The sequence below is a fragment of the Hyperolius riggenbachi genome, chromosome 6, assembly GCF_040937935.1.
Source record: "Hyperolius riggenbachi isolate aHypRig1 chromosome 6, aHypRig1.pri, whole genome shotgun sequence".
Classification (NCBI taxonomy): domain Eukaryota; kingdom Metazoa; phylum Chordata; class Amphibia; order Anura; family Hyperoliidae; genus Hyperolius; species Hyperolius riggenbachi.
The window spans coordinates 323370434-323394064 of record NC_090651.1 but is presented as its reverse complement, the minus strand read 5'-3'; the positions used below and the strand labels follow the sequence as shown (position 1 = coordinate 323394064).

Genomic DNA, 23631 nt, shown 5'->3' with positions numbered 1-23631 from the left:
GCGCCATAGCTTACCTATGGGGGGCTGCTCCTCTAGCCCCCCGTCCATGTGGAGTGCGCCATGAGCATCCACAGTGACTGGCAGTTCAAAGATTCCACCTGTGTAGCACACTCCTGGCTGCCGCAATGCATGCCGGTAGATGTAGTCCGTAGGAGAGTATAGAGATTTACTCACATCATCGGACTTCTAGGAAGGATCAATGAGATGCAAATATTTCCATGGATGAATATGTAAATTTGTATGTAAATGTATGCAGCTTGAAAAGGGACCAGTCAATTTAAAACTTGGTGGGTTCTGATTGGTCCATTTTCAAACAGCATCAATTTGCATAAAAATGAACATAATCATGCATGAACTCGGAAATATTGATTGCATCTCACTGATCATCCCTACGGAAGACATCTCCTGGCATGCATTGCGGGAACGTGCTCCACAGGCGGAATCTTTGAACTACCTGTCGCTGCGGACACTCATGTCGCACACCACACTAACAGTGGGCTACAGGCGCAGCCCCCGCAGTTAAAACAAACCTAACGTGAAAAAAATACCTTATATAATAAATGAATTGTATGTGTAATACGGATTATGAATAGAACATTAGTAGCAAAGAAAATAGTCTCATATATTTATTTTCAGTTATATAGCTTTTTTTTATATCTTGGCATCATACTGTCACAGTTGCAGTTTTAAAACCACACTCAGTATTTTAAGCTATAAAACAAAGCAGAATGAATGCCCCTTTGAACTTTCCTGCAGTAAAACCTTACCTGAAGCTATCTCTTGCTGTTTCATGGCTGTCCACGAGCACAATTGCTTGCTGCTGCCTTGCAACTGCTTGCTGCTTCCAGGTAACTGCTTGCTAAGCACAGTTCAACTGCCCGTGGAAATGGGCCCTAGGGCCTCTTTTCCATGAGCAGTTGAAATGTGTGCTCAGCAAGCAGTTGCTAGGCAGCAGTGAGCAGTTACCAGGCAGCAGCAAGCAGTTGTGAGATTTTTTAGAGGCATTTCACTGCCTATCAACTGCCCGTGGAAAAAAGGCCAAAATGCTTCAGAAAACTGGACTGTATTTGGCCCAGTGGGTCAAATAGCTCAGAGAAGCTCTTTTGCATAGATATATGAAGTTTTTTTAAACTGTTCCTGTACTAGAAAACAATGTGAGACACTTTTCTATGCTACTTATTTGCTATTTCTTAGCTGTACTACACATACAATGCACTACCTCAAAAGTTCATTTTCGTTTGAGGTTTGCTTTAAAGTGAATCTCCAGCCTAAATTTAAAATCTAGCTGCTTTCCTGTAAAAGAAAGTTATAGTTATCTGTGTGGCTTTGTCCCTTGAAGCCGTCCTGAAGACCCAGAATGGCCCGACTTCCGGCGCGTGGCCCCGCCTTTCCAAACAAAAATGCCATGATGTTTACTGGAGTTTACTGCAGTAAACATCTTGGCGTTTTTTTCTGGGTAGGGAGGGGAGGCGGGGCCACGCAACGGAAGTCGTGTGATGCAGGGTCTTCGGGATGGCTTAAAGACACAAAGCCACACAGGTACCTATAACTTTCTTTTACAGGAAGGCTTCTGGCTTTTGAATTTAGGTTGGAGACTCACTTTAAAGGACATCTGAGGTGAAAAAAAATGAGGAGATAAACAATTGTATTTTATCTATTCTCCTTCTCCTAAAAATGACTTTTTTAGCTATCCCACAGTTTTATTTTATATTTAAATCTAATTTTTAAGTGTTAACTGTTTCATGGCTTCTTCTCAATGACACATGCATTGAAGTATGCCAGAGCTAAAATCTATGAACTGCTGACCCTTTTTATCTTGATTTTCTGCTCTCAGAAGCCATTCTCTGCCACAAAAGTGTTTAATGGCTGTAATTCCTTATCTGTGAGGGTTACGCTATAGTTCGACCCAGACAGAAACTGTCACTTGCATACCTGATCTTTTAATTCTTTCAGGCAGAGAAAGAAAAAAAAGGTACAGGTACATACATACACGTCTATCGCCTCATGTCACATGTCACCTCAATGTCCTTTAAGTAATGGTGCTCACCCCAACCCCCCCAAAGGCACACTGCAATAGGAACTCCCTTATAAAGAGGTCATAAAAAAAATGTGTACCCTGGTTGCTAACTTGCTCGGAGCACTTTAATGGTACAATTTCCTATTTTATCCCTTCCACTGATGTCTGTGCTTTAATTCCCCACAGTGCAAATTATCCGCTGCTTTCTATACTGACGCTCCTCATCCAGTTACTGAGCCCTTTTGGCTGCTCCTGTCTCTTGGCACTGTGGAAAGTTTGTAGCGCACATCTACAATGAAGCATACACAGCCCTCTCCTGACTGTACCTCTGGGAGGCTCTCGAAAGTCTCTCGTAATTTGAAGAATTTCATTGACTCCTCTTGCATAAAAACATTGCACGTAATTGCATGACTGGCTAATTATCCATCAGCGGAATGCATCGTATTAATTTTCATTAGCGTTATCCGTCTCCGGAAAATAATGTTATCTTTTGTTGCCTGCCGTGTTTTCATAAAATATTAACTTCTTTGGAGGACAAGTGTATATTAAATAATTATGCACCACAGTGTACTTGTTTAGATATATGAGGAGTGTTATTAATATGAGTGCATCCATTTGATGATCAGCTTTGGCAATAAAAGCCAACGCTTGTTAGAGGAGATGAATAAAGAGCGCTCTCACTAAAATTTGGATTGTGTTTAGTCTAGCTTTGTTTAAAGCCTTAGTTCAGCTTTCTGTTTTGATAGTAGTTTTGCATTAATTAGCGATGCACTGTAATTTTTGTATTGCAGATCTGTATTTTTTGGCATTAAAGTAAACCAGAGACCTGAATATTTGATACTTACCTGGGGCTTCCTCCTGCCCCATAAACACATCTGAGTCCCTCGCCATCCTCCCGCGGTCTGCCGTTCAGCCGCGGTCAGCTCCGGTAATATGCTCAGTCATGTCAGTCCGGGTCTTCTGCACATACGCGGGAGGTCCGCACACGCACACAAGACCCAGACTGGACCCGACAGAGGCCTCTTGCACATTACATGTAATTATGATTTTTTACACGTCCGATTTTTGTTTCCGATTTAAAGAAAAACGTAGCGGCACGCAGTACGTTTTTTAATCGGAATAAAAAAATCGGATCAGATAAAAAAATCGGAAACGCATGTAGCGTGCAAGAGGCCTGAGCCAGTTACCGGGGCTGATTGCGGCTGAACGGCAGACCGTGGGAGGACAGCGAGGGACTTGCACGTGTTTATGGAGCTGGAGGAAGCCCCAGGTAAGTATCAAATCTTTACTTTCCTTTACTTGGTTTATTTTAAGGCCCATTTCACCTTTACATCCCATGAGTAGTCATATTCATCTTTCACATATAACTCACAATTAAGGGGCAGCTATAGCGAAACATTTTAAAATTGAAAATACATAAATATAAAATGTTAATTTCTCCAAAACGTGCTATACATTACTTTATGTTTTATGTTGCTGTCACGTGCAGTACTGTAGTACAGGCAGTAAAAAGATGGCAAATTTAAAGAGAAACTCCGACCAAGAATTGAACTTTATCCCAATCAGTAGCTGATACCCACTTTTACATGAAAAATATAATGATTTTCACAAACAGACCATCAGGGGGCGCTGTATGACTGATTTTGTGCTGAAACCCCTCCCACAAGAGGCTCTGGTACCGTACGGTACTCTGGGCAAACTGCCACAATGTAACAATGACACACACAGGAAATGGCTGTTGATAGCTGTCTGTTAAAGCCAGAACAGCTACATAATCTGCCCACAGTAACAATGTCACCATGTAATACATGTCAGAATGTGAATCTGGGAGAGGAAAGATTTTACAATGAGCAAACTCTGACTAAATCATGTATACATAATTATTGTAAAAATTAAGCACCTTTTTATATTAAATTATTTTCACTGGAGTTCCTCTTTAAGCAGTGATGTTCTCCGCATTGTATTCAGATGAAATTTGAATGACTTTATTTCTTAACTAGTGCACCTAAACGTGGGCGAGGGGGGTTAAACTTACCCAGCACGAGTCTTCTTTCATCCTTCCCATGGTGCCTCCCACGCTGCGTCCCAAGCCGCGTCACATGACTAAAAACACCTCCTCCTTCCGGATTGAAGGAGGAAGTGTTTATAGTCATGTGACATGACTTGGAATGCAGCGTGGGACGCACAGACACACGCTCAGGTGCACTAATTAAGAGGATGAAACCCGAATGAAAGTCATTTGGATTTTATCTGTCACTCATCGCTGAATTTAACAGATTTTGGATTAGTCCTTCTCCTCATGGGGCATTCTCAGTATTATCTTTATTCTTTACTAAAGCTCTCCCTGGAAAGGATCTATACAAATAGGTCCGGCAGCTTCCCTACTTGTTTGCACTCTATTTTAGCAGTTGCACTAAACCACTGCCATAAAGTAAGTGCTTTTGTAAAGAAATAAATAACTGGGTATTCCCCATGAGGAGATGGACTAGTCCAAAGCCTAACAGGTCTGTCAGGGTTTCACTACCTACTGTAACTGACAGAGTCATAAGAAAAAAGTAATCAATGCACATTTATGTGTATATGTGTATGTATTTTAAATGTTTAAAATGTTTGATATAGTTGCTCTTTAGGCCTCATTCACACTGGAGCGGTTTACCAGGGATTTCTTGCTTGTCTATGAATCGCTATCGCTTGATAAAGCTCTATGGCAATGCAAATCAATAGTAGTGTTCACACTGTAGCGATTGCCAGCGATTAGCAATTTGCAGAAATCACAATCATGGTGCAGACAGAATTTTTTTGTGATTTTGAAGCAATTGCATTTCAATGTTAAAGAACCACAAAACGCAATCACTACAAAATCGCTGTCATGTACAATGAAAAATTACAGGAAAATCGCTTTACAAATTGCTAGTGATTTTGCCAGCATTTTGCAATTCCCAGTGTGAATGGGGCCTTAACGTGAACCAAAAATGTAAAAAAAAATGTCCATTTACTTACTTGGAGCTTCTTCAAGCCGCCTGAAATCTTCCTGGTCCCGCGCCGTCAACCTGGGCTCAGCTGTTCCTCCGGTGTCCCTCTCCGTAATCTACTGACGAGTCAGCCGGCCACTGCACATGCACAAGCAAGTTTTGCTTACTGCGAAAGTGCAGAGCACTCCCGTCCATGGAAGTGTGATGGGGCTGCGCATCCAGCGTTGGAGGGGGGCACCGGAGGAACTGCTGAGCGCAGGATGATGGTAAGGGACCAGGAAGACTTCAGGGGCTGGACGAAGCCCCAGGTACGTAAATGGGCATTTTTTGTTTTTTAACTTTAGGTTTCCTTTAAAGAGACACTGAAGCGAAAAAAAAATTATGATATCATGAATTGGTTGTGTAGTAGGGGTAATTACCAGAACATTGGTAGCAAAAAAAAATTCTCATATTTTTATTTTCAGTTATACAGCTTTTTTTTATAACATTGCATCATTCTCTAATACTTGCAGTTTACACATTAATCAGCATTCTAAAAGTTTTTGCAGAACAGGCAGTGAACTTTTGACCTGCCCTGAACTGTTTTCTGCAAAAGAAAAACACAATACAGTTGATATAACCTAATCAGAAGTCAGAGCTCTCCACTACTTTCAAAGTCGCAGAGCTCAATGGCTATTTGCATAGATAACAACTGGAGTTTCTTAACTCTTCCTGTACTGGAAACAAATATTAGACTTATGTCTCTGCTCCTAATGCTTTATTTCTTAGCTGTACTACACAACCAATTCATTATATCATAATATTTTTTTTTCACTTCAGTGTCCCTTTAAGGATGTTCTGACAACACTGGAAAATCGGGTTTAAAGGGAACCAGAGGTATATAGAGGCTGCCATATTTATTTTCTTGTAAAAATGAATGCCAGTTGCCTGGCAGCCCTGTTCGCCTACTGACATAAGTAATGGCTGAGGCAAAACCCTGGAACAAGCATGTGACTAATCTAGTAAAACCGGAGTCAGCTGAGGCAGAGTACCTCATCTGCTGCATCCTTGTTCAGGGTCTACCGTATGGCTAAAACTATTAGAGGCAGTGGATCAGGAGGACAGCCAGGCCACTAGTATGGTTTAAAAGGAAATACTGTAAATATGGCAGCCTCCATATCCTTCTCACCTCCGGTTCCCTTTAACAAAGAACAGGGCACTTCAGTCACCCTATTACCCTCCTATTTTGGTATAATGAAACAGTAAACATCTACAGGGGTCTTGTGTAAACTGTTTCCAAGAATTTCCATCTCTTCTTCCCTCCCCATCTCAATCCAGAAATCACACTATAGTTGTAATAAGAAACAGATCTACATTCTAATTCAGTGCATTGCAATCCCAACTGCAGTATTCCAGCACAGTTCAGACAATGTACATGTGGTGGTGTATCCTTTCTATTTATTCACATTTTCAATCAATTAATCATTTCATTTGATCCCTTTTCGATGCACCCCACTAACATTTAAAAAGAATAATTAGCCACCATGCAAAATGCCCCTTTAGATACCGGTACCTTAAAACAACAGGTGTGAAGTAGCTCAGAAATGTTCAAGAGAACATCTTTTTATGCAATTTTTAGGTTACGCTAATGTTTCACTTTATTTAAAATAAAAAAATCTATAATTAAAAAGCTGCAAGAGAAAAAAACTGAATCATGAATAAAAAAATAAATAAAAACCCTTTACAAGCTCAATGGGCAATGCTTACCTGGTAGAAGGAGCCATATTTGCAACTTGCTGGTGTGACTGTGCATAAGGTATCTGGGATTCCTTGGTCACACCCTGGCTGTCTACTGGTATGTCTGGAGACGTCTGACTGATTTTAATGTTGGCTTCTGGGTAGGAGTCCATGTCCAAATACGAGCGTTCAGCCATCTCCGTTCCAAGCTCAACACGATCCACCAACAAGTCTCCATAGTGAGAGTGGTGGAGAAGCCCATGATGTCCATGATCTTTGCGTTGAGTCTGTGAAGAACCTTTGTCTCTCCAGGGGATCCAACACAACTTCCAGGAGACGAAGAGCAAGACTCCGAGGAGGACGATTCCACAGAAGGTGACAATGACGGACAGCAGGCTAACCGAGACATCTGCATGAAAAAATACAATGTTAAGACTAAAAAATGGTTCAGATTTTTGTCTTTCATTACTAAATTTAAACTATGAAGCATGAAAAGAATGTACCACAGAGGAGGAGAGGCGCCCAGGAGAATAAAATAATTAAAAGATTGAGATCATATGAGGTAACTTACCTCGAAGATGACGCCACTTAAGGCTATTAAGCAGTTTTGTACCATAAGTGGTGTCATCTTTGAGGTAAGCCACGTAATATAATTTTAATCTTTTTTTTATCTGTTCTCAATATTTTTATTGAAATTTCAATAGCATACAGTTATACCATTTTAGAGATGCAAATAAGTAAAAGATCATAAAAGTGATATTCGTAGTGATTAACTCTATGTAGAGGAACATAAGTAGTGCAGTTAATGCAGTAGTACATTGAAAAGGGATGACAAGAATCACGTAATAAACTTCACATAAGGATAAAGCACATATACAGTTGAGTTAGTACTTACGCGAGTCATTAACGTTAGCTTGGTATACTAGAGTAAGCGAAGAAAAAAATAACAAGGAAAAATAACTGAACAAATTAGCTAGCGCAAAACTACATTACTGAGGGGGACCTGCGGCGATCTGCGTGGCCCAGAAGTCATGTTAGTCTATGGCGAAGCGGGGTTTTTAAAAAAGTTGACAAAGCGGCGCGCATGTGTGGAAGCATATTTTTACAATATGCTTCCGCATAACCAAAGCAGGAAGTGACCGTGTCACTTTTTGTTTGGCTGGTAGCCAGACAGGGAACACCGTACACTATGCAATGTTCCCTGAAGGCCTGTTTTTGACCGTGCTAAGCGGTATGGTGGGTGTGCCGCAACGCTGGCAGTTTGCACTGTGAAACCAGCCAAAAATGAAAGTGTCTGGAGGAGCTGAGAATGGACAACCATGTCGAGTACGAAGGACAAATCCTGAAGGATGAGTCTGAAGTAATGGTCTTTGCATTTCTGGTACAAGTTAGATGAGACATTTTTGAGAACTGGTTCCTAAAATCTACATCCATCTACATAGTAAAACCGCACATGCATATCAATGTCCGAAACAAACTTGACAGCCCTGCCAAAGGCGCAATAAACTTTTTATTAACTTGCATGACTACAGGGATCAACACAGAGGTTGTTTGTCTTCTGGTCAGTTGCAGTTAAATTTGGGTTATTTCAGTTAAAATGTTGCAAAATAAAATTTATTGTAAAACAGTAACACATCACAAGTCCTGAACTGAATCTTTTTATGGGATTGATACACCATTGGAGCTCCAAGAAAACTAAGCCACACAACCAATTAAAATTCTTCTGAAGCCTCAACATTTCACTTGATGAACTCATTGGTCATGACATCACGTCAAGCACACAAACGGTATCATGTTAATTACGGCTGCACGGACAAGGCTCTGGGGCTCTCCTGCACAGGGGCAGTTTTGTAAATGATGAGGAAAGTCGCTCCTCGAAACGTCATGTCTCATTGTATGTTCAGCCATCTTTAATTAGAGGGGAGAGCTGATCCCTGCAAGCACACAGGTGCTTCAGTAGTTCGCTGCTCCACCAGTTCATGCTTAAAAAACATTCTGTATATCATTTCAGATTCTTATAACATTGTGAAAGTATTCATAACTTAAAAGAAAATCACTTGTGTGCAAATGTGAGTAAATTTGACAACTTCAATATTGGATGATCTGTGAAAGATAATAGGTAACGTAAAATGCTACAATAGCCTGAGAGGTCTATAGAGGCTGCCATATTTATTTCCTTTTAAGCGATACCAGTTGCCTGGCATCCTACTGATCTTTCATGCATCAGTGGTGTCTGAATAACACCTGAAACAAGCATGCGGTAAATGCAGTCAAACTTAAAGAGGAACTCCAGTGAATATAATGTAATACAAAAAAATGCTTAATTTTTACAATAATTATGTATAAACGATTTAGCCAGTGTTTGCCCATTGTAGAATCTTTCCTCTCCCTTATTTACATTCTGACATTTATCACATGGTGACATTTTTACTGCTGACAGGTGATGCTGCTTGCACTTTTGGCAGTTGGAAACAGCTGTTATTTCCCACAATGCAACATGGCTCCCACAATATGATGTCAGTACCTCAGTGCTGTGAGGCGCTGACATCACACTGTGGGAGGGATTTCACCACAAAATCAGCCATACAGCGCCCCCTGATGATCCGTTTGAGAAAAGGAATAGATTTCTCATGGGAAAGGGGGTATCAGCAACTGTTTGGGATGAAGTTTAATACTTGATTACGGTTTCTCTTTAAGTCAAACATCTGATGTGCTGTATCCTGTGTGCAGGATCTATGACTAAAAGTATTAGAGGCAGAGGATCAGCAGCCCAGGCAATTTGCACTGTTTAAAAGGAAATAAATATGGCAGCCTCCATATCCCTCTCAGGTCACTTGTCCTTTAAATTACACGATATGCCAGATCAGCATTTGATCCCGTTGTATTTAGGATGGAGGAGTGCAAGGTGGTGGTGCAGTGAATAGTACACTTGCCTTGCAGCACTGCCATTCCTGTTTTAAGACTTCTGTACCTTTGCCACACATCTACGTCCCTGTGAACTTCACTTCAGGCACAGGGGCATAGATATGCGTCTCTGTTTACTTACCACCGCCGCTCAGGATCGTTGCGTATCTCCTATTTGCATGTGCCGCAATCCTGTCCTTCCATGATCGTGGAATAGGAAACAGCGGTTTCCAACCCCGATCACCATGCCTGTAATGAATTAGAGCCTCCGGCAGCAGCACACTGCTCTTATTTAAAAAAACAGATGTAAACACGATGTATACACTTCGTTCCTCTTCTATTTATGGAACACAGAAGTTAGTGTAGCACCATCTTGTGGCCAAAAAGTAAAAATACACCCTAATACTACATTATACACTTTTACATAGAAAAATTATACGTTTTTATTATTTCTTTAACTCCTTCCACCCTTACCCTATAGTTACCAAAATAAAACAACGGTTAAAAAAATGACATCATTAAAAAAACTACATAAAAAGTTACCTTAGAGACTTTTTTTTAATAATAATAAAATAAAGGCTTGTAATTATTGTTATAGTATAAAAAAAACACTAAGAAATACACCTTTATTTGCAAATAAAATATTATCGGCATACATTGTACTAGGGACACAATTTTTTTTTTGTAACAATAAAAGGGACACAATTTAAACGTTACAATAACCGGGACAAACAAAATTAGCAAATGTGTGGGTTTTCAATTTTTTTTCTTATTTTTTTTCCGATTAAAATGCAAGTTGAATGAAATCATTCTTAGCAATATGTATGTTGGCAACCCCCCCCCCCCCCCCCCCCCCAAGATATAGATTGATTCATTGTGATAAGTAGCGATAAAGGTATAGCTGAATGAATGGAAGGAGTGCTGAAAGATGAAAGATGCTATGCTATCTGCATGAAGTTTGTTTGTTGTCCATGAGGACTAGAATTCCTACGCATGTTAAACGGAAGCAAAAAAAACAAAAAAAAAACCTTTTATAATGCATTGTATGTGTAGTACGGATATTTAATAGAATATTAGTAGAAAAGAAAATAGTCTCAAGTTTTTGTTTTCAGTTATATAGCTTTTTATTATAACATTGCATCATTCTATCACATTTGCAATTTAAAAACCACACACTGTATTTTAAACTATGAAACAGATCAGAGCTAATGACCCTTTGAACTCCCCTGCACTTCAAATCTTATCAGAACATGCCTGTTATTGTTTCTTTGAAGTATAAGTGCATCAGAAAACAGCACTGTAGCCGACTAAATTAGTCGGAGGGCTCAGAGAAGCTCTTCAGCATAGATAACAACTGAAGTTTCTTAACTCTTCCTGTACTGGAAACAATATGTGACTGGTTTCTGTGCTATTAATGTTCTATTTCTTAGCTGTACTACACATACAATTTAATATATCATACATTTATTTTCACTTCAGATTCCCTTTAAAGGATACCCGAAGTGACATGTGACATGATGAGATAAACATGTGTATGTACAGTGCCTAGCACACAAATAACTATGCTGTGTTCCTTTTTTTCTTTCTCTGCCTGGAAGAGTTAAATATCAGGTATGTAAGTGGCTGGCTCAGTCCTGACTCAGACAGGAAGTGACTACAGTGTGACCCTCACTGATAAGAAATTCCTTTTTTCAATCTGTTTCTTGCTCTCAGAAGCCATTTTCTGCTAGGAACGTGTTTTATAGTTGGAATTTGTTATCAGTGAGGGTCACACTGTAGTCACTTCCTGTCTGAGTCAGGACTGAGTCAGCCACTTACATACCTAAAATTTAACTCTTTCAGGCAGAGAAAGAAAAAAAGGAACACAACATAGTTATTTGTGTGCTAGGCACTGTAGATACACATGTCTATCTCATCATGTCACATGTCAGTTCGGGTATCCTTTAAGTGGAATAGTGGGAATAAGCCGAACAAGCAGTTTAAAAAAATACCTTGTAGTTTTTGAGATAATCGATTTTGAAACTGCAAAGAAAAATTGTTCAAATATTAAAAGTTCAAATATTATTTTTTCCTTTCTATATTTAAAATCGGTTCTCCCAAAAAATGTAAGGTATTTTTTGAAAAATCTATTTTTTTTAGATATTCCCACCATGCCCTTTAACATATGCAGCAATTTTGGAGACGGTAGCCTTTTGATCATCTCAGTCAACACAACATTACGTGAAAATTGTGCAAAATTGTGAACGGGTTACGCAAAACCAATTGAATTTCTAAATCGTTATTACATATGACCGTAATTGTGAAAAATGATGCGAAATTGTGTGTAATTGTAATTAGCAGATTACTATTATCACTAATTTGTATAAAGCAAACCCATCTGCCTCCACGTTCGTTTACAATGACAATGTAAACATAGAAAAATGTCATAAAGCTCTCATTCAGTTTGTAAAGCATGCTAGGAATTGTTTGAGTTCACTAATTATATTCACACATAGAACTAAAGTATTTCTCACTTCCAACCAGCCTTGTATAATATCCCTTGGGAGAGAATCCATTACTGAATTGTATTCCTTGTGGAATTACACCTTCCTACTGCAATCAAATGACTGCTTATAGTGCAGCACACACAGATTGTAGAGCAAACCTGAAACTAAAATAAACTGATGACACTAGTGAATTGTATGTGCAGTACAGCTAAGAAATAGAACATTAGTAGCAAAGAAAAAAGCCTCATATTGTTTCCAGTACAGGACGAATTAAGAAACTTCAGTATGCAAAAGAGCTTCTCTGAGCTCTCTGACCCACTGGGTCGAATACAGCCCTATTGTCTGAAGAACTTATACTGACAAGAAACAGTGAGAGACAGTTTTAGAGAAAGTTTTACTGCAGGAAGGTTCGAAGGTTCATTATTTATTACTTTGTTTTATAGCTTAAAAAACAGAGTGTGGTCTTAAAACTGCAACTGTGACATTATGATGCAATGTTATAAAAAAGCTATATAATTGTAAATAAAAACGGGCTTTAGGTCTGTCCCGCCGCCGCCACATGTTAGTGTGCATGCGTGCGCACCCGTCCATCGCCCACGGACATGCGCACCCTGGCCCATCTTTCTTTAGGCCCAACGGCTGTCTGTGCGCACATGTGCAGTGGCGCAAACGCAAAGACCCAGGGACACAGAGACAGGTGAACGCAGGGACACTTGCGTATTATTAGGTAGGATACTTTTTTTTTTTCTCTTTTGGTTTGGGTTAAAGGATTGTAAAACCTACCGCACAGGGTGGTAATTCCTTTTAGCCTCTAAACACACCTGGAACTTAACCACTTGCCGACCAGTGGATTTCGGTCTGATCTGTGCTGCGTAGGCTCTCCAGCCCGCAGCACAGATCAGGTTTTAGCCAGGGCAATCAGACTTACCCCCTTTTTTCCCCACTAGGGGGATGTCCTGCTGGGGGGGTCTGATCACCGCCGGCTCTCTGCGCTTTGTGGGGGGGCTCTTCAAAGCCCCCCTCCGCAGCGTTTTCGGCGCGCCGTCCCCCTACCTCCCTCTCTGAGCTGCGCAGGACGGATATCCGTCCTGCGCATTATAGGATAGGCTTCAGCCTATCAAATGAAGGCGATCCCCGGCCAATCAGAGGCCGGGGATCGCCGATCTGCCTTACGGCGCTGCTGCGCAGCAGCGCCGTATGATGTAAACAGCGGGGATTTCTTCCCCGCGTGTTTACATTTTGCCGGCGAGCCGCGATCGGCGGCTCTCCGGCTGTTCACAGAGACAGCCTCCGTGAATGGACATGGAAAGGCCGCTCGAACGAGCAGCCGTTTCCATGGAAACCCGCAGACGACCAGTTTACGCCAATCGGCGTTAGCTGGTCGTCAAGAGGTTAATGACGGCTTTAGCGTCCTTAAGACTTGTGTTGCCTAGCAACTCTTTCAAAAACATGTTCATTTATAGACAATTGCCATGTTTTTTTTTCAGTGAATGTTCAGTTGAAATTTAAAAACTCTGTATAAATAATAAAGAAGAACAAAAGTGGAGTGCAAATGTAGATTCTTTCATATGAACGCAATACTAGTAACAACAGCTCAGCTCTGGAGAGATGTCATTATTCATTCATCTCGGTACATCATGCTTCATTTTAAAGTCACTTCTCAGTCAGCAGAGCGGCTCCAAGCCGAGAACTCTCGTTCCCTAGCGAACATAATATTCAACTACATCTTGTTACCCAGAGAGCATGACTTTCTCATATCACCCACCAGCCAGGAACAGGAATTATCCTATGAGATCATCACAATCATATATTTGATTAAAAGAACACGCTGCTTGTTACTGATGTTCTATCAGAATGTCCAGGACATTTGATGGATGTCAGATAGATATTGCATCTGTCAGGTTATATAAGGTGTACTTGGGCGGATTAGAAGTCCTTGGTGACCTTCTCCTTGGAATGTGATACATATCACCTTGGGGAAAGATTGCAGCGTTAAAGGACAGCTGAAGTGAGAGGGAAAGGGAGGCTGCCATGGTACGTACGAAAAGGGCGTCGGTAAAAAAGGGCGCGTGGTATAAACGTTAAATGGAAATATCGTTTATAGAAATATTGTGTAGAATTTCGTTTAGAAATAGTGTTTTAAGAATTTATAAATCACTAAATAATGTGTATGAGATCGGCAATTCTTAAAACGTTAATCTTCCCTGTTTGTAAAGTGAAACTTATATTTACGTTTATTAAAAACCCTCCCTGTACCTATCCCTAACCCCTGGTGCCTAAACCTAAGACCCCCCTGTTGGTGCCTAAACCTAAGACCCCCCTGTTGGTGCCTAAACCTAAGACCCCCCAGTTGGTGCCTAAACCTAAGACCCCCCAGTTGGTGCCTAAACCTAAGACCCCCCTGTTGGTGCCTAAACCTAAGACCCCCCTGTTGGTGCCTAAACCTAAGACCCCCCTGTTGGTGCCTAAACCTAAGACCCCCCTGGTGGTGCCTAAACCTAAGACCCCCTATGGATAATAATGTTTTACAGACATTAATAAATAAAAAATGTAAATAAAAAAATGTAAATTATTTTTTTGGGTGGATAATAATGTTTTAGAAATGTTTTAGAAATAGTGATTTAGTATCTTCATAAACGTTATTCGTCACGGGCTCATTTTGTAAAGTTAAATCATCACAAACATAGTTATAAATCCTTAAAAATCTCCGGGCGCCGTTTGTTAAAACGTTAATAATCTCCGGCGCCTTTTTTTCCCTGTTCGGCGCCCATTAAACGATATTTATAATGGAAGTGAATGGGGCGCCCTTTTTGTCCACTTGTCTCATGCGCCCAAATCTACTGCTTCCGGCTGCCATATGTGTTTCTTTTTTAACAATGCTAATTGCCCGGCTGTGCTGCTGAATCACACAGCTTAAACAAACATGTGACGAACACAGTCAAATTTAAAGAGTAACTGTAACCAAGGATTGAGCCTCATCCCAATCAGTAGGTGATACCCCCTTTCCCATGAGAAATCCTTACATTTTCTCGAATAGATCATCAGGGACGTATGTATGGGTGATATTGTGGTGAAACCCCTCCTACAGTGTGATGTCAGGACCTAGGTCTTGACATCACACTGTGGGAGCCTTGATGCACTGCAGGAAATAACAGCTGTTTCCAAATGCCAAGCAACCAGTATCTCCCTGTGTGCATACAGTATGTATATCTATATATATATATAAAACATTTTTTAGCCTATCGCATTGTTAGGGGGTGTGGTTTTAGATTTTTTTTATGTCTGCCAGTATTAAAATGATTACATGCAGGCTTATTGTGGATCAAACCAAATGAACAAATTACATGGTGAACATCAATCATTTCTTGATCTCTCTTCTATTTCATAACTTCTCACTCTGCAAAGCAGGGGCGTAACTAGAAATCACTGGGCCCCCCTGCGAATATTTGGATGCCCCCCCCCCCCATAGGTGCCAAATAATCGTAATGGGGCAGCGTTTCACTGTAAATTAATTGTAAAGTGGGCAGCATTTTACCAGACAATCGTAATGTGGGCCAGAAAATCGTAATGTGGGCAGAGTTCACCAGAAAATCGTAATGTGGGCCTTTAGAAAATCATAATGTGGGCAGAGTTCACCAGAAAATCGTAATGTGGGCACCAGTCACAGGAAAATTGTAACGTGGACAGCATTCACCAGACAATCGTAATGTGGGCAGCGTTCACCAGAAAATCATAATGTGGGCAGAGTTCACCAGAAAATCATAATGTGGGCAGAGTTCACCAGAAAATCGTAACGTGAGCAGCAGTCACCAGAAAATTGTAACGTGGACAGCATTCACCAGACAATCGTAATGTGGGCAGCGTTCACCAGAATATCGTAATGTGGGACAGAAAATCGTAATGTGGGCAGAGTTCACCAGAAAATCGCAATGTGGGCAGTAGTTACCAGAAAATCGCCATGTGGGCAGCAGTCACCAGAAAATCGCAATGTGGGCAGCAGTCACCAGAAAATCCTAATGTGGGCAGCAGTCACCAGAAAATCCTAATGTGGGCAGCAGTCAGTCACCAGAATATCATAATGTGGGCAGCACACACCAGAAAATCCTAATGTGGGCAGCAGTCACCAGAACATCCTTATGTGGGCAGCAGTCACCAGAAAATCGCAATGAGGGCAGCAGTCACCAGAAAATCGCAATGTGGGCAACAGTCACCAGAAAATCGCAATGTGGGCAGCAGTCACCAGAAAATCCTAATATGGGCAGCACACACCAGAAAATCGTAATGTGGGCAGCAGACACCAGAAAATCGCAATGTGGGCAGCAGACACCTGAAAATCGTAATGTGGGCAGCAGACACCAGAAAATCGCAATGTGGGCAGCAGACACCTGAAAATCGTAATGTGGGCAGCAGACACCTGAAAATCGTAATGTGGGCAGCAGACACCTGAAAATCGCAATGTGGGCAGCAGTGACCAGAAAATCGCAATGTGGGCAGCAGTGACCAGAAAATCGTAATGTGGGCAGCAGACACCTGAAAATCGTAATGTGGGCAGCAGGCACCTGAAAATCGTAATGTGGGCAGCAGTCACCAGAAAATCGTAATGTGGGCAGCAGACACCTGAAAATCGTAATGTGGGCAGCAGGCACCTGAAAATCGCAATGTGGGCAGCAGACACCTGAAAATCGTAATGTGGGCAGCAGTGACCAGAAAATCGCAATGTGGGCAGCAGTGACCAGAAAATCGTAATGTGGGCAGCAGACACCAGAAAATCGTAATGTGGGCAGCAGACACCTGAAAATCGTAATGTGGGCAGCAGACACCTGAAAATCGTAATGTGGGCAGCAGTGACCAGAAAATCGCAATGTGGGCAGCAGTGACCAGAAAATCGTAATGTGGGCAGCAGACACCTGAAAATCGTAATGTGGGCAGCAGGCACCTGAAAATCGTAATGTGGGCAGCAGACACCTGAAAATCGTAATATGGGCAGCAGACACCTGAAAATCGTAATGTGGGCAGCAGGCACCTGAAAATCGTAATGTGGGCAGCAGACACCTGAAAATCGTAATGTGGGCAGCAGACACCTGAAAATCCCCCTGCAGAATTTCAATGTGTGTGGGCAGCGGGCAGCAGCGGGATACATACCTTCTTCCTTGCGTTCCATCGCCGCCTTCTCGCTCTAGCGGCTGACGTCACTTCCGCTTCCGGAAGTGACGTCAGCCGCTAGAGCGAGAAGGCGGCGATGGAACGCAAGGAAGAAGGTATGTATCCCGCTGCCGCTGCCCGCTGCCCACACACATTCACTAGCTGGAGGGGAGCGCAGAGCCCCGAGGTGAGGGAGAGGGGGGAACTTCCCCTCTTCCCGCCGACTGTGGGCAAGGCTTTCCCCTCATGCTGCCACCCCTCCAGCCCCCAAAAAACGGCCCCGAGCGGGCCCCAGGGGGGGGGGGGCGGGCCCCCCCGCGGGCGCAGGCGCTGCAGGGCCTATTGCTACGCCCCTGCTGCAAAGTATTGATTTATTTTCTTCTCCTCTTCCCTAAAGTTCCTTTTTAATTGTACTTAAACTGTAGTGTAGGGACTGTAACATAGCAACGTAATTAGTTTGGTTGAATAAAAGACATCTGCCCATCAAGTTCAACCAAAAAGAAAAAAAATAACACTGTTCTGAACCCTCAAATATCCCAATTGATCCAGAAGGCAAAAAACCTTACAGGGCCTGAGTCAATTAGCCTTAAAGAGGAACTCCAGCCTAAACAAACATACTGTCATTAAGTTACATTAGTTTTGTGAATTAAAATAGATAAGTAATATAATCTCTTACCCACCCTGTATTAAAAGAACAGGCAAATGTTTGATTTCATGATGGCAGCCATGTTTTTGGTTGAAAGGAGGTGACATGGAGCATGAGACACAGTTCCAACTGTCCTGTGTCCTGGGCACCTCTCCCAGTTGCTGGCAATGTGAATAACAACATAAGAAATCCCATCATGCTTTGCACAGCATCAGGGAAAAAAGTTTTCTTTGATGGGTGGAGCTTAGATAAAAATGCAGCTAAAAATGATGAAAAACAAAGTTCTGATGCTGTGAAACTGTTAAAGAAACACCAAGCCTTTCAGTTCTGCTGAGTAGATATTTAGTCTGGAGGTTCACTAAAGGTAAAAATTTCTTCCCAACTTCCGATGTACAATGTCACATTTTGGTGATTTCAAAAGTAGGCCAAGAGCAACTGTCATCAAAAGTGCCTTGTTAAAGAGGAACTCCAGTGAAAATAATGTAATAAAAAAAGTGCTTCATTTTTACAATAATTATGTATACATGATTTAGTCAGTGTTTGCTCATTGTAAAATCCTTGGTGACCTTCTCCTTGGAATGTGATACATATCACCTTGGGGAAAGATTGCAGCGTTAAAGGACAGCTGAAGTGAGAGGGAAAGGGAGGCTGCCATGGTACGTACGAAAAGGGCGTCGGGAAAAAAGGGCGCGTGGTATAAACGTTAAATGGAAATATCGTTTATAGAAATATTGTGTAGAATTTCGTTTAGAAATAGTGTTTTAAGAATTTATAAATCACTAAATAATGTGTATGAGATCGGCAATTCTTAAAACGTTAATCTTCCCTGTTTGTAAAGTGAAACTTATATTTACGTTTATTAAAAACCCTCCCTGTACCTATCCCTAACCCCTGGTGCCTAAACCTAAGACCCCCCTGTTGGTGCCTAAACCTAAGACCCCCCTGTTGGTGCCTAAACCTAAGACCCCCCAGTTGGTGCCTAAACCTAAGACCCCCCAGTTGGTGCCTAAACCTAAGACCCCCCTGTTGGTGCCTAAACCTAAGACCCCCCTGTTGGTGCCTAAACCTAAGACCCCCCTGTTGGTGCCTAAACCTAAGACCCCCCTGGTGGTGCCTAAACCTAAGACCCCCTATGGATAATAATGTTTTACAGACATTAATAAATAAAAAATGTAAATAAAAAAATGTAAATTATTTTTTTGGGTGGATAATAATGTTTTAGAAATGTTTTAGAAATAGTGATTTAGTATCTTCATAAACGTTATTCGTCACGGGCTCATTTTGTAAAGTTAAATCATCACAAACATAGTTATAAATCCTTAAAAATCTCCGGGCGCCGTTTGTTAAAACGTTAATAATCTCCGGCGCCTTTTTTTCCCTGTTCGGCGCCCATTAAACGATATTTATAATGGAAGTGAATGGGGCGCCCTTTTTGTCCACTTGTCTCATGCGCCCAAATCTACTGCTTCCGGCTGCCATATGTGTTTCTTTTTTAACAATGCTAATTGCCCGGCTGTGCTGCTGAATCACACAGCTTAAACAAACATGTGACGAACACAGTCAAATTTAAAGAGTAACTGTAACCAAGGATTGAGCCTCATCCCAATCAGTAGGTGATACCCCCTTTCCCATGAGAAATCCTTACATTTTCTCGAATAGATCATCAGGGACGTATGTATGGGTGATATTGTGGTGAAACCCCTCCTACAGTGTGATGTCAGGACCTAGGTCTTGACATCACACTGTGGGAGCCTTGATGCACTGCAGGAAATAACAGCTGTTTCCAAATGCCAAGCAACCAGTATCTCCCTGTGTGCATACAGTATGTATATCTATATATATATAAAACATTTTTTAGCCTATCGCATTGTTAGGGGGTGTGGTTTTAGATTTTTTTTATGTCTGCCAGTATTAAAATGATTACATGCAGGCTTATTGTGGATCAAACCAAATGAACAAATTACATGGTGAACATCAATCATTTCTTGATCTCTCTTCTATTTCATAACTTCTCACTCTGCAAAGCAGGGGCGTAACTAGAAATCACTGGGCCCCCCTGCGAATATTTGGATGCCCCCCCCCCCCATAGGTGCCAAATAATCGTAATGGGGCAGCGTTTCACTGTAAATTAATTGTAAAGTGGGCAGCATTTTACCAGACAATCGTAATGTGGGCCAGAAAATCGTAATGTGGGCAGAGTTCACCAGAAAATCGTAATGTGGGCCTTTAGAAAATCATAATGTGGGCAGAGTTCACCAGAAAATCGTAATGTGGGCACCAGTCACAGGAAAATTGTAACGTGGACAGCATTCACCAGACAATCGTAATGTGGGCAGCGTTCACCAGAAAATCATAATGTGGGCAGAGTTCACCAGAAAATCGTAACGTGAGCAGCAGTCACCAGAAAATTGTAACGTGGACAGCATTCACCAGACAATCGTAATGTGGGCAGCGTTCACCAGAATATCGTAATGTGGGACAGAAAATCGTAATGTGGGCAGAGTTCACCAGAAAATCGCAATGTGGGCAGTAGTTACCAGAAAATCGCCATGTGGGCAGCAGTCACCAGAAAATCGCAATGTGGGCAGCAGTCACCAGAAAATCCTAATGTGGGCAGCAGTCACTAGAAAATCCTAATGTGGGCAGCAGTCACCAGAATATCGTAATGTGGGCAGCAGTCACCAGAAAATCCTAATGTGGGCAGCAGTCACCAGAAAATCCTAATGTGGGCAGCAGTCAGTCACCAGAATATCATAATGTGGGCAGCACACACCAGAAAATCCTAATGTGGGCAGCAGTCACCAGAACATCCTTATGTGGGCAGCAGTCACCAGAAAATCGCAATGAGGGCAGCAGTCACCAGAAAATCGCAATGTGGGCAACAGTCACCAGAAAATCGCAATGTGGGCAGCAGTCACCAGAAAATCCTAATATGGGCAGCACACACCAGAAAATCGTAATGTGGGCAGCAGACACCAGAAAATCGCAATGTGGGCAGCAGACACCTGAAAATCGTAATGTGGGCAGCAGACACCAGAAAATCGTAATGTGGGCAGCAGACACCAGAAAATCGTAATGTGGGCAGCAGACACCTGAAAATCGTAATGTGGGCAGCAGACACCTGAAAATCGTAATGTGGGCAGCAGGCACCTGAAAATCGTAATGTGGGCAGCAGACACCTGAAAATCGCAATGTGGGCAGCAGACACCTGAAAATCGTAATGTGGGCAGCAGACACCTGAAAATCGTAATGTGGGCAGCAGACACCTGAAAATCGCAATGTGGGCAGCAGTGACCAGAAAATCGCAATGTGGGCAGCAGTGACCAGAAAATCGTAATGTGGGCAGCAGACACCTGAAAATCGTAATGTGGGCAGCAGGCACCTGAAAATCGTAATGTGGGCAGCAGTCACCAGAAAATCGTAATGTGGGCAGCAGACACCTGAAAATCATAATGTGGGCAGCAGGCACCTGAAAATCGCAATGTGGGCAGCAGACACCTGAAAATCGTAATGTGGGCAGCAGTGACCAGAAAATCGCAATGTGGGCAGCAGTGACCAGAAAATCGTAATGTGGGCAGCAGACACCAGAAAATCGTAATGTGGGCAGCAGACACCTGAAAATCGTAATGTGGGCAGCAGACACCTGAAAATCGCAATGTGGGCAGCAGTGACCAGAAAATCGCAATGTGGGCAGCAGTGACCAGAAAATCGTAATGTGGGCAGCAGACACCTGAAAATCGTAATGTGGGCAGCAGGCACCTGAAAATCGTAATGTGGGCAGCAGACACCTGAAAATCGTAATATGGGCAGCAGACACCTGAAAATCGTAATGTGGGCAGCAGGCACCTGAAAATCGTAATGTGGGCAGCAGACACCTGAAAATCGTAATGTGGGCAGCAGACACCTGAAAATCCCCCTGCAGAATTTCAATGTGTGTGGGCAGCGGGCAGCAGCGGGATACATACCTTCTTCCTTGCGTTCCATCGCCGCCTTCTCGCTCTAGCGGCTGACGTCACTTCCGCTTCCGGAAGTGACGTCAGCCGCTAGAGCGAGAAGGCGGCGATGGAACGCAAGGAAGAAGGTATGTATCCCGCTGCCGCTGCCCGCTGCCCACACACATTCACTAGCTGGAGGGGAGCGCAGAGCCCCGAGGTGAGGGAGAGGGGGGAACTTCCCCTCTTCCCGCCGACTGTGGGCAAGGCTTTCCCCTCATGCTGCCACCCCTCCAGCCCCCAAAAAACGGCCCCGAGCGGGCCCCAGGGGGGGGGTCGGGCCCCCCCGCGGGCGCAGGCGCTGCAGGGCCTATTGCTACGCCCCTGCTGCAAAGTATTGATTTATTTTCTTCTCCTCTTCCCTAAAGTTCCTTTTTAATTGTACTTAAACTGTAGTGTAGGGACTGTAACATAGCAACGTAATTAGTTTGGTTGAATAAAAGACATCTGCCCATCAAGTTCAACCAAAAAGAAAAAAAATAACACTGTTCTGAACCCTCAAATATCCCAATTGATCCAGAAGGCAAAAAACCTTACAGGGCCTGAGTCAATTAGCCTTAAAGAGGAACTCCAGCCTAAACAAACATACTGTCATTAAGTTACATTAGTTTTGTGAATTAAAATAGATAAGTAATATAATCTCTTACCCACCCTGTATTAAAAGAACAGGCAAATGTTTGATTTCATGATGGCAGCCATGTTTTTGGTTGAAAGGAGGTGACATGGAGCATGAGACACAGTTCCAACTGTCCTGTGTCCTGGGCACCTCTCCCAGTTGCTGGCAATGTGAATAACAACATAAGAAATCCCATCATGCTTTGCACAGCATCAGGGAAAAAAGTTTTCTTTGATGGGTGGAGCTTAGATAAAAATGCAGCTAAAAATGATGAAAAACAAAGTTCTGATGCTGTGAAACTGTTAAAGAAACACCAAGCCTTTCAGTTCTGCTGAGTAGATATTTAGTCTGGAGGTTCACTAAAGGTAAAAATTTCTTCCCAACTTCCGATGTACAATGTCACATTTTGGTGATTTCAAAAGTAGGCCAAGAGCAACTGTCATCAAAAGTGCCTTGTTAAAGAGGAACTCCAGTGAAAATAATGTAATAAAAAAAGTGCTTCATTTTTACAATAATTATGTATACATGATTTAGTCAGTGTTTGCTCATTGTAAAATCTTTCCTCTCCCAGATTCACATTCTGACATGTATTACATGGTGACATTGTTACTGTGGGCAGGTTATGTAGCTGTTTCTAGCTGGTCTGGCTTTAACAGACAGCTGTAAGCAGCTATTTCCTGTCTGTGAACATTGTTACATTGTGGCAGTTTGCCCAGAGTACAGTACGGTACCAGAGCCTCTTGTGGGAGGGGTTTCAGCACAAAATCAGTCATACAGCGCCCCCTGATGGTCTGTTTGTGAAAATCATTATTTTTCTCATGTAAAAGTGGGTATCAGCTACTGATTGGGATAAAGTTCAATTCTTGGTCGGAGTTTCTCTTTAAAGCCACGCAAAAAAGGTTGGGGTGAGCCAACAGATAGCAACGATTCTGTTAGTTTTTTTTTTTTACATTTGTACTGGTACTTTATACAATACAGTATTTTGTATGAAACACTTTTCTATAACTGTTTTTTGGACTGTGGAAGGAATCATCTTCATTTCCATTGATCTTTATGGGGAAATTCGCTTTTATATAAGCAGGCGGCAGTTTTCTGGAAAGACGATAAAGGCCCAGGCCCTGGGCGGCTGAAGCCCAAGGA

The 23631-nt window shown here is 42.2% G+C and overlaps 1 protein-coding gene across 7 annotated transcripts in view; it reads right to left on the bottom strand.

Annotated features, from left to right (window-relative positions):
- The window catches only part of SYT3 (synaptotagmin 3), a 404209-nt gene that overhangs the window by 141499 nt on the left and 239079 nt on the right, over positions 1-23631 (bottom strand). For all 7 annotated transcript variants that reach the window (XM_068241413.1, XM_068241419.1, XM_068241420.1 and 4 more), the window contains one exon: positions 6736-7114. In XM_068241413.1, coding sequence (XP_068097514.1) covers positions 6736-7114 — 379 coding nt within the window. The remainder of the gene's footprint in view (positions 1-6735; positions 7115-23631) is intronic.